The 11,643-nt window shown below is 43.6% G+C and overlaps 2 protein-coding genes across 2 annotated transcripts; one reads left to right on the top strand and one right to left on the bottom strand.

The window, feature by feature from the left end:
- Window positions 1-3,127: 3,127 nt before the first annotated feature.
- Window positions 3,128-8,201, top strand: bcl2l16 (BCL2 like 16). Its single transcript, XM_035998451.1, has 3 exons — window positions 3,128-3,266; window positions 3,372-3,983; window positions 7,680-8,201. Exons 2-3 carry the CDS (start codon window positions 3,501-3,503, stop codon window positions 7,806-7,808), a joined length of 612 nt encoding a protein of 203 aa, XP_035854344.1. The 5' UTR covers window positions 3,128-3,266; window positions 3,372-3,500; the 3' UTR covers window positions 7,809-8,201.
- A 214-nt stretch (window positions 8,202-8,415) lies between these two features.
- On the bottom strand, window positions 8,416-11,149 carry tubb2b (tubulin, beta 2b). Its single transcript, XM_031300866.2, has 4 exons — window positions 10,884-11,149; window positions 9,892-10,000; window positions 9,704-9,814; window positions 8,416-9,591 (listed from the first exon to the last, which is right to left on the bottom strand). The coding sequence occupies exons 1-4, from the start codon at window positions 10,938-10,940 to the stop codon at window positions 8,531-8,533; spliced, it is 1,338 nt and encodes a 445-aa protein (XP_031156726.1). The 5' UTR covers window positions 10,941-11,149; the 3' UTR covers window positions 8,416-8,530.
- Between the last annotated feature and the right edge of the window lie 494 nt (window positions 11,150-11,643).

Genomic DNA, 11,643 nt, shown 5'->3' with positions numbered 1-11,643 from the left:
TGCACAGATTTGGAGCTGTTAACCATAGTACTCATAAATCCACCGGAGTTTAAAATTCCACCATAAAGAAAGCGAAGGTAACGGACATCGGCGAAAAGACGGTGGAATTGCCTGCGGCACCCGAGCAATCCCGGAAGTGGAACGTCAAGGATATAGACTAGTGTTAATGTAATGTGTTATGTAAATGCATGATGCTTTCATGCAGTATGTGTTGTTGTTTTTTTTACAAATCAAATGATGCCTTGACTTATTTACCATTAGTCACTGTTGCACATCTCTTGTTGGGCTATCCCAAAAAAGCATTACCATGGAAAATAAACAAAGCTGTATGCAATAATTTACAATTCCGTTTTTCTTTTTTTTTTTAATATGGGTGAGCTTATCCTTTAATACCTAATTTGTATGCCAAGTTGTTTGAAAGACTCCCAGTGCTAAAAAGTATTCAAGAGAATAAGCTCATTGGGTATTATGACAACAAAATTATCATTTAAAGCTCACAAATGCAAGGTTAGATTAGAAATATGGAATCGGCTAAATGCTTAAAATACAAACACGATAAATTAAATGAAACAGAAAAGAGGGGTTTAGTGTCATATTCCTGTGCATTCATCATGTGCATGATGTTAATACCTCACTTAAAGCTGTAACTGATCAACATCATTTGATTGCATTTGATTGTTTTGCTCATGTAAGGGCCCTGACACACCAACCAGACGGGCCGACCGTCGGCAGAAAAGCCAGCCGGACTGATCAGTCGGGTCCCCGAGGTCCAAAAAATGCCTCAGAACACACTGAGGCGACGCCGACTTGAGCGTACGCTCTGCGCGTGCGCGAAACGTAATACGTCTCCATAGCAGCAGGCGGCGCTGCTCTGTATTGTTTCCATTAACAGTCTGATTATTTCCCAGAAAATGAAAACCGGCAGCTGATAGGACGAACGCGTCACGTGGTTCTTTTTTCTGCGGAAATTCACAGCCAGACTGTCATGGCGGCTTGTTCAGAATACGATCTCATATTGTACTAAAATAGTTCACCGAAATGTGTTTCTGAAAACATTTTAAGTGAGAAATAGGCCATGCAGTTGCTGAATCTGTCTTCATTTCAGATTGACAAAGGTCAGTTTAAAAGATTTTCATCAGATTTTGAGAGGCTCATCCGCTCCCCATTTCCGGGTGAGTCCCGACTGCCCTGTCTCCGACTGAACATGTCGGGTCGGCCCAAATGAAGGCCGACGGCTCCTCGGACAGCCGACGGCACTGGACACACCAAAAAGACTTGAGTCACGGACCTCGCCAGACGGCCCGACGCCCGATTATCGGGCTGGTGTGTCTTCTCTCTAAAGCTACCTTGTTCCTCCTTTGTGCTACTTTTCCTGCTCGAGTCCTCATTGAGACCAAGAATGCGGATCACATCACTCCAGATCTGAGGGCTTTACACTGGCTTCCTGTCTCTCAAAGAATTGATTTCAAAATACTACCGTTGGTTTATAAAGCACTGAATGGTTTATTTATCTTCTGCTGCTACATTATGAACCAGACCTCTCAGGTCGTTGGGACCAGTCTGCTTTCTCTCCCCAGAGTCAGAACTAAACATGGAGAAGCAGCATTCAGTTTTTGTGCACCACATATCTGGAACCAAAACATCAGAAAAATGCCGGTCCGCTGCAAATCTAAGTTCTTCTAAATTAAAGCTATAGTGCGTAGTTTCTGTCTCCCCCATGAGGAATTCTAAGCAATGACAACAAAACTGTCGGCGCGTCCACATGATACAAGCCTTCCGTGATTGCGCACCACCGCCACCCCTCCCCATGCAGTTGCTAGTAGCCAAGGAGGACATCGAGGATTAAAGAAAACAGATTAACTCTTCAGAAGAGGTAATTATCTTCACTCGAATTTCTGCGTGCGAAAGTCGCCTGAACCCTGAACCTGCACCCTGAACATAGCGATACTAAGAAATACAGAGAGAGTTGTGTGGAGCTGATAGTCTTAATTAGCTTTGTATCAACTCATTGGGCAATGGCTTGAATGAAACGGACGTTCATTAATATAAAAAAGTTACGCACTAAAGCTTTAAGGGCTGAAGACTTTTCTTTTTGATGCTGCCATTTTAATTGTTCATTTCTTTCACTGCACTGTAACTTTTCTTCTTGTGTTTCATACCTGTTATGGTTTGGACATTTCTGTTGCCTGGTTTTGTATATTTCAGTTTCCTGTATTATTATTTCTGTATGTTTTCCTGTTTGTATATTTATTCTGTATACTTCTGTTTAGTCATCCCCTTGTTTATGGTGTTTACCCTGTCTTGACTGTGTTCTGTGTATTGTGTGTTTTTTGGTTAATTCCTGTGTTCTCTGTTCTCTGTTGTGTTGTGTCAAGTTTCTGTGTTTAGTTGATTTCATGTTTTCTGTCTGTTGTTCCTGTTTCCTGTTTTATTTTGATAGTCTGTTTTCTGTCTTGTCATGTCCAGCTTTACTTTGTGTTTTCCCGCCTTGGTTGATTGTCCTGCCCCGCCCTGATGTGTTTCACCTGTTGTCTCACCTGTTCCTGGTTTGCTCGTCTCCTAGTTTATTTAGCCTCTGTGTTTCCCTTTGTGTCTTGTCAGATTGTTTTGTGTCCTTGTGCCGTCAGTTTGTGTGAGTTTGTGTGCTTCTCCGTGTCTCTTCTGGTCTGTTTCTACCCCTCCTGTATTTCCCTGGTTTTTGACTCCCTTGGTTTTTTGTTGGATGCCTTTTCTTGTTTTGGAATCGTTTTTTGTCTGCTGCTTCATACAGGACTCCCTTTGTTCATTTTTGTGTTTTGACTAATAAATCAGACCTAACAAACCTTCTCCTGCCTGCCTGCCTACCTCTCCCTGCATTTGGGTCCTTTAATCCCAGAAGTGTACCAATACCTGTCTTATCCTATTTTAGCTGCTTTCATATTCTCTTTAACAAATGTTTTTAATTGTTTTTAACTGCTCTTCAGTGTTTTATGTGAAGCACTTTGAGATGCCTTGTTGCTGACATGTGCTATACAAATAAAGCTTCCCTGCCTTGCCTTGCCTCTTGTGTTGGAATGGGGCTGTGTGTCAGGACGGCCATGATTGTGCATATATGAGGTTGGAGATCAGTGTCAGTTTCCAACAAGGACTCTATATTTAGCTGGCGAGGGGACTGGGTGACCCAGTCTGACTGCAACACGTACAGACACACTTCACTGAGACCCCAACACTCGTTCACCTGCTGGCTGATTCTTTTTTATCTGTGTATGGTGTATGGCAAAGAGGAGGTGAGTTATGAATACTTTATTTCCTCATTTTAAAATGACACTGCAGTGTGGATGTTTATTCCCCTCTTCTCTACACTGTGATTTCTTTAAATTTCACATTTACAGCATCCCCACACCGCCATGACAGACTGATGTGACTTAGAGAATGGCTTTGCTGCTTGGTACTGGAGCTGTTATCTGTGTCCTACTGACCATCCATCTTGGTGATTAGTGAAGTGGCAATTGGAGAAGACCATGTGTCAGTCGGAGGTGCCAGGGGCCCGACTGGGCCTGAACAGTCCTGACCCGCTGGTGAGAGAGGCTTTTCTGATGGCCCATGACTACATAGACTATGTAACCACAGGGGGGGCAGATGGCGCCATGGGTCCAGCCCCTACAGCCTGCACCACGGCCCTGCGCTACGCCGGAGACGAGCTCCTCACCCGCTTCCCCATCTTCTTCCGGCGCTGGCCTCGGGTCTTCCAGGACGTGACGGAGAACACGGCCTGCCCCGCGCTCATGAGCATCCTGGACGAGCATTTCTTCCCACCAGTCCCTGGGGGGCGGCGCAGGGACCTGGCCTGGAGCGCCGTGCTATCGGTGTATGTGCTGGCTGGCCAGATGGCTCTGCATTGCCATGAGAGGGGCATGCTGGAGGTCCTACCACAGCTGAAGGAGTGTGTGGGGTCCTATGTGGAGAGGGTCATCTGCCCTGAGATACGAGACAAGGGAGGATGGGTAAGATTAAAGGGCAATTTTGGTATTTTTCAACCTGGACCCTATTTTCCCATGCATTGGTCCACCCATGCATTGGTGACCAATGCGAACAAAATGATTTGACAGTGGTCCAGTACTGAGTAAGAACGCTGTTAGCGGCATCTGTGAACCAGTCTGCAATGTAGCCTAAACGTCAATTTCTGAGATTGCTGATTACTAAAAGTGCTGTTTTTGACACTAACATGCTCAGATTGTTATAAAGCACGTGTCAAACTCACAGCCCGCGGTTTGAACCTTACCCCTTTTTTCTGTGCCACACATCAATTTAGGTTTTGACCCCCTTAGTTGTGTGCCAGACCAAAAAGACGGGAAACTCTCTTCAAACTGAAATTATCCGAACACTTAAAGCAGAATTTGGCACATTTACCGACTTTGAGAGAGAAGAAGCACCAGCCCGATAATCGGCCGTCGGACCGTCTGGCGAGGTCGGTGACTCGAGTCTGTTCGGTGTGTCCTGTGCCGTCGGCCGTCCGAGGAGCCGTCGGCCTTCATTTGGGCCGACCCGACATGTTCAGTCGGGAGGCAGGGCAGTCGGGACTCACCTGGAAATGGGGAGCGGATGAGCCGCTCAAAATCTGACGAAAATCTTTTAAACTGACCTTTGTCAATCTGAAATGAAGACAGATTCAGAAACTGCACAGCCTATTTCTCGCTTAAAATGTTTTCAGAAACACGTTTCGGTGAACTATTTTAGTACAATATGAGATTGTATTCTGAACAAGCCGCCATGACAGTCTGGCTGTGAATTTCCGGAGAAAAAAGAACCACGTTCTGGGAAATAATCAGACGGTTAATGGAAACAATACAGAGCAGCGCCGCCTGCTGCTAAGGAAACGTATTACGTTTCGCGCACGCGCAGAGCGTACGCTCAAGTCGGCGTTGCCTCAGTGTGTTCTGAGGCATTTTTTGGACCTCGGAACCGACTGATCAGTCCGACTGGCTTTTCTGCCGACGGTCGGCCCGTCTGGTTGGTGTGTCAGGGCCCTGAGACTCAAAAATTCCCAAAGAACCAGAGTTTTCATATTCAGGCTGTAAAACACGTTGTTGTGAGTCGGCTGTGTCGTAGCCTCCTTAAAGGGCAACTATTATATAGCATTTTCATGGTTTTTACTTAGGTATTTTGTGTTTGTACTAGAACATGTTTACATGCTTTAATGTTAAAAAAGGAGCGCCTGTCTCTTTAAGCCCCCCTTCCCGACAAAGCCCAGTCTGCTCTGATTGGCCAGAGCGTTCCTGGCATCTGAGCTCCTACGCAGCCTCGCTGTTGTATCATCAGTTGAAGTTGGAGCTACTGCAACAGATTATAAAGCAGGACTGTGAAAAATCACCAATAAAGGCTTCTAAACCAAATACTACACAACCGGACATGTCCAAGCAGTAATTTGACCTTGAAATTGGGGAGAAATTACCAGCATTGGCCGCCAATATTACAGCTATCTCGCATTGGCATGCAGCTACCTAATATTTAGCACTAGGCTAACGTTGGATTGTAATGGAACGAAGCTGCACATTCAGTCAAAAACTGATAGCAGATAAAGGCTTCTGAACCAAACACTACCCAATTGGAGATGTTTCTGCAGGAATGCAACTTGAAATTGGGGAGAATTTAACAAATTGGCAGCCAAGATGACAACTTTTTATGTTAAACAAAAAGAATCTTACTCTTGGGTCAACCGCTGTAGGGATCCTTCCTTTCCATAATGTTGTCAGACACTTTGAATAACAATCTGAGCATGTCAGTGGTAAAAACAAGCACTTTCAGTGGATGTAAATTGGAGGTGCCCAATTGCCCATTAACGTTACATTGCAGCTTGTTTTGCCACTGCCGACTGCAGCAGTCTTGCTTAATGCCGGACCAATTTCAAAAATCAGTTACTTGGTCACAAAAACATGGGGAAATAGGGTCCTGGTTGAAAAATACCAAAGTTACCCTTTAAACAAGCTGATTCTCTTAACTTTATATATAGCATGAACCTACTTTAATAATGCAACCATAATGTCATTATAGGCTAGGCTACTTCATAGATTTTTGATTAACTAACTCAAACCGCTGCCACCTTGCTCCATCATGTCAAACTGTGAAAACCCAGTTCCCTTAAGACAGCACTGCAGTGATTTAATATTGCACTTCAATAAATATCTAGGACATGCGAGAGACAGATTTGAAAAAGAATGGTTTAAATTGAAGCAGCAGAGGCAGAGATATCCTTTTAGTCCCTAGCATGGGCCAAGCTCCAAAAAAGCTGGATCCTACTCTTCCCATAATGCAATTTGGTAGTGTCTTTAATCAGAGCCTGGTTAAAGCCCACTTCTTTTTAAACTCCATGGCCCTGGTTTTGACACAGACTATCTGTTATTTATTGTCTGCATGCCCAAGCAGGGAATACTCAAGTAATGTCACTTTAGTAATTTACTCAGAATTGGCTTGGGGTGGCAGTAGCTCAGTCCGTAGGGAGTTGGGAACTGAAGGGTCGCTGGTTCAAGTCCCTGTACAGACCGGAGTGTGAACTGGAGAGGTGCCAGTTCACCTCCTAGGCACTGCCAAAGTGCTCTTAAGTAAGGCCTGTACCGCAGTTGCACGCACATCTCTCCATTTGTTCATGTATAGGACCTGAGCATGTGTGTGTATTTCAGGCCTGTGTGTAGTGTGTTCTAACAACGGAGTAAAAAAAAAAAGTATAAATGAAATGAAATTGGAATAGACTGAACTCCACCAGACTCTCAAACGACACGCTACTATTGTTTTCACAGGTTGTGCAGTGCTTCTCGTGATTAGTAAATTGACTTTAGCATTAGGGAAGTTGATCATAATGATAAATTCTTCTAGAAAGAATAGTACTAAACCATGTATAAGAAGATGTCTTACTTTCTTTATTGTTTAAAATAGGGACGTATAAATAAAATAAACATATTTGAAAGTGGGGGGGACACAAACGGGATTTTGAAAAGTGGGGGGGACATTGGAAATTACGCCCTAGAGTACAATGCACACCGCAGACTACACATTGCAGCTTCTTTATTTGCCCAGAGTTTGATGATACTATCTTACCCCTTTTTTCTGTGTCAGTGAGGTAGTGGTAATTTGATTAAAATATACATTTATTTAGGAATATGCACCATTTAAGCAAAACAATAAAGTTTATAAAAACTAGAGCTAGGCTTTAAGATAGGGTCCTTTCAAAATATAGTAAGAAATGCTACATTGTGGCTCCTTTTTTTTCACTTTACATTGTGCTTTAATGTTTTAGTGCATATTTTTAAACAAATTTTTAATTGTACAAATGACCACAATCTAACTGCCACAGTCAATTTTGGGCCTCTGTGCAACTCAAGTTGTATCAAAATTGACCTATACTTCCACATGATATACTACAAAAACTCCTTTAATTTCTGCAAACAACAAAGACATTATATATTATTTAACTGGTTTCCACATGCTGAATTAAAACTTAAAAAAATAACAATTTAAACCACAGAAACCCACATTATTTTGACTACCTGCTTCTTTACTTCTTCTCTCCTAAATGATACGTGAATGCTCTCTTACTGCATCGAGGAAGGAAGATGCTCCACAAGTAATGCTGTATTATTTGAACGGGACATCCAATTATCACAGTTTATTGTCCTGACTTTCATCAACTTATTTCTTTCTGACAGAGTGGTTTTGTATCACGCTTTGGAGAGAAGCAGGGCTTGGAGGGCCAGGTGAAGAAAGGGTGCTGTTGGACACTGCTGGCATTGGCCATAGGCATCCTCACCTACTTCTTGTGGAAAAGAATAGCTTAGCCAACACTGCCACCTAGTGTCCACAACCAAAAACTCTCCAAGAGTGAACCATATGAAAATGTCGGGAAGAGGAGTTTTACACTACATCTTTTAATTCTGCAGAAACTTCTATCAGTAACTGATACACATTAGTATAATTTTTAATCACTGCTGGCATACCTAGTAATAGTACATGTACAAACTTGTGATGTAAGGAGCATTAAGCCATTCTGATAGTCTCATGCTGGCAAAAGTTGAGCTAACAATGTTTGTTCAATAGTTTATGAATTTATATGATCTCGTATTATGATTAATCTGCATTTTATGTGAGCTGTGCACATATATTCAGAATTGTAGAGCAATCTGGCATGTACAGCTTTTCTGATTTCACCTTTATTAAAGCCAATTGAGACATGCCAACTACATTTGTATTGTCATTTTAATCACTTTCTCAGAGCATTTAACACAACCATTAAAATGTTATTTCAGAGGCATTGCACAAGACATGAGTCTACCTGGATTTATAGTACTGGCATAATACCAGTTATGCATCTACACTTTATGTACAGTGTAGAGCATCAACTATCTATATAGATCTATCCAAGTCATTAAAACCAGGAAGGCATAGTTCAAAAATGCATAAGATTTTATTAACATGAACAGCAGACAGAACACTGAAAACTGGATAGACATGGAACGTTATTTCAATTCAACTTCAGCAGAGCTTTGTAGAAGTGACACATTTAGGCCAGCTCCTCCTCACCCTCCTCCTCAAACTCTCCCTCCTCCTCAGCAGTGGCATCCTGGTACTGCTGGTACTCAGACACAAGGTCATTCATGTTGCTCTCTGCCTCTGTGAACTCCATCTCATCCATACCCTCACCTGTGTACCAGTGGAGGAAAGCTTTGCGCCTGAACATAGCAGTGAACTGCTCAGAGATGCGCTTGAACAGCTCCTGGATGGCTGTGCTGTTGCCGATGAAAGTGGCAGCCATCTTGAGGCCACGGGGAGGAATGTCGCAGACGGCGGTCTTGACGTTGTTGGGGATCCATTCGACAAAGTAGCTGCTGTTCTTGTTCTGCACGTTCAGCATCTGCTCGTCCACCTCCTTCATGGACATGCGGCCGCGGAAGATGGCAGCCACTGTCAGGTAGCGGCCGTGACGCGGGTCGCAGGCGGCCATCATGTTCTTGGCGTCGAACATCTGCTGGGTGAGCTCTGGCACAGTGAGTGATCTGTACTGCTGGCTGCCTCGGCTTGTGAGGGGAGCGAAGCCTGGCATGAAGAAGTGCAGACGGGGGAATGGCACCATGTTTACTGCAAGCTTACGCAGGTCAGCGTTGAGCTGTCCGGGGAACCTGAGGCAGGTGGTGACACCGCTCATGGTGGCAGAAACCAAGTGGTTGAGGTCACCGTATGAGGGGGTTGTGAGTTTAAGGGTGCGGAAACAGATGTCATACAGAGCCTCATTGTCGATGCAGTAGGTCTCGTCTGTGTTTTCTACAAGCTGGTGGACCGATAGTGTGGCGTTGTAGGGCTCAACAACTGTGTCCGATACTTTTGGGGAAGGCACCACGCTGAAGGTGTTCATGATGCGGTCGGGGTACTCTTCACGGATCTTGCTGATGAGCAGGGTGCCCATACCAGAGCCTGTGCCACCACCCAGGGAGTGTGTGAGCTGGAAGCCCTGAAGGCAGTCGCAGCTCTCTGCCTCCTTCCTCACCACATCAAGGACAGAGTCTACCAGCTCTGCACCCTCTGTGTAGTGACCCTTAGCCCAGTTGTTGCCAGCACCACTCTGGCCTGTAAAACAAGAATCAAGATTAAGGTTCACGCATTATTAAAAACGTGCATAATGAGTAGCTGAAATTCTCTGGACAAATGCACGCACACAAAAAAAAAAAAATTTATTTACCGAACACAAAGTTGTCTGGTCTGAAGACCTGGCCGAAAGGTCCGGACCTCACAGAGTCCATGGTGCCTGGCTCCAGATCAACCAGCACAGCACGGGGCACATATTTTCCACCTACAAAAGCAGGTCAGGGGTTAGGGAAATACATGGCAAAGAAAAGTCTGTACTTTATCCTGTACAAAAATACTTACCTGAGGCTTCATTGTAGTAAACATTGATCCTGTCCAGCTGCAGGTCACTGTCACCATGGTATGTACCAGTTGGGTCAATTCCATGCTCATCACTTATCACCTCCCAAAACTACAAGACAAAAAAAAAAAAATTGTTTTTTTAGCACCAAGAAATGACAGAATTTAAAAACGTGCAATGATGTTTTTATAACTGGTTTATTCAACAGTCCCTTTTAATGTAGAAGGCTGTAGACTACTTGATTTCCCGCCGTGCAACATTTGCGCGCGCGGCCTGATCCCCTATTGGCTGCGACTCAGGGTTATGAAATTTGAAAAATCCTGCTACGTCACTAACCGCCAAGACCGCCTACTTCAAGCAAAAGCCGGGCGCTGTTCAAAAGGCATTGCCAAGTAATGCTAGGCCTCAATGAGCAGGGAACGTTCCAAAATGACTATATCTGACGTTAACTTGGAAAATGATCTTTATTTACATTCAATTATACTATTCATTTTACGTTACAAGAGTAGGCGCTTGTTTTAATGGACAATTATCACTTCCGTTTTTTCGCATTGCAGTAATATTCCAATCGAACAAAGGCGACAGTATCCCAAGGTTAGTTCGTCAACGTAAACGTCGTTACAGTGTTTCAATTGCCATGTAGCGGTTTGATATTATGTTACATTGTGCTTTACATTTTATTTCGATACATTTAAAAAGATGCAAAAAAAAAAAAAAATTGTTAAATTGTTTTATTAGTCTATACGTCGACACATTCCGTCCCTAAAGACATCCCAAAAGAGAAATCGTTCAAATCAAAACGTTAAAAATGCAATTTTCACAAAGAGGGCACATTGATATTGCCAGGGCGTGGTTCGTCGGAAGAGTAACGTAACGTTGACGTTACCGTTACCGTTGTTGGCACAAAGCACCGGCTCCTAAAGCAGAGAACACGGCGTTTATGAATAAAAATCATTAAATTTTCATCTCAAATGACAAATACAGTTTCACTAACCTTGGCACCAATCTGGTTTCCGCACTGGCCAGCTTGGAGATGCACAATTTCCCTCATTTTTCTTTGTGGAGGTGGGGTGGACCTTTCTACGACTGATATCGCCTTTCTTTATGTGTGTGAACGACGGCTCAACTCTCTATTTTATACTACAACAAGACCCGCCCTTTACGTCTAAGATCGAAAGTGTATTGGCTGATTTTCGAAAGCGTCATCTACAGACACAATTTTAAACCAATCAAATGTTTCAATGCTTATCCGCCATTGGTCTAATCCGCCTGCCAATCACATTCATCTCAAACGTGTGACTAACGTCTAATCTGAAGACGTTGGCCTACTTCCTCATGATGGCGGAAAAGAAAAGCGACACTGACAACAGATTTAATTCTGCATGTAATAGCCGCACGTTAGCGTCTGTAAAAGACAGTGAAACATTTCATTTTGACAAGCAAAGTAAATTGTTTTAATTTGATCAGTAGTAAGACTTCTTAGTTGACTGCTAGTAAGCCACAGTCCACGTGGCGGACTAACGTAACAGCATACAATGGTCCAGTTTAGCAGAGGTTCGCTAGCGGAAACGGTCACAACAGAACTGGACACGACTGTCGTGGCAACAACCGTGATGTTCAGTCATGCGCCTTTAGGTCAACGAGTCTACAGTTTTACATTCCAGCTAAGCACAACAGCAGCAAAGTCTACATATTAGTTCCCTTTAGGCCTACTCTAAATAAAAGCTGCATCATTAAAACCACTAGGCAATAAC

The sequence above is a fragment of the Sander lucioperca genome, chromosome 2 (genome assembly GCF_008315115.2).
Source record: "Sander lucioperca isolate FBNREF2018 chromosome 2, SLUC_FBN_1.2, whole genome shotgun sequence".
NCBI classification, from domain to species: Eukaryota; Metazoa; Chordata; class Actinopteri; order Perciformes; family Percidae; genus Sander; species Sander lucioperca.
This window is presented reverse-complemented; position numbering and strand designations above follow the sequence as displayed.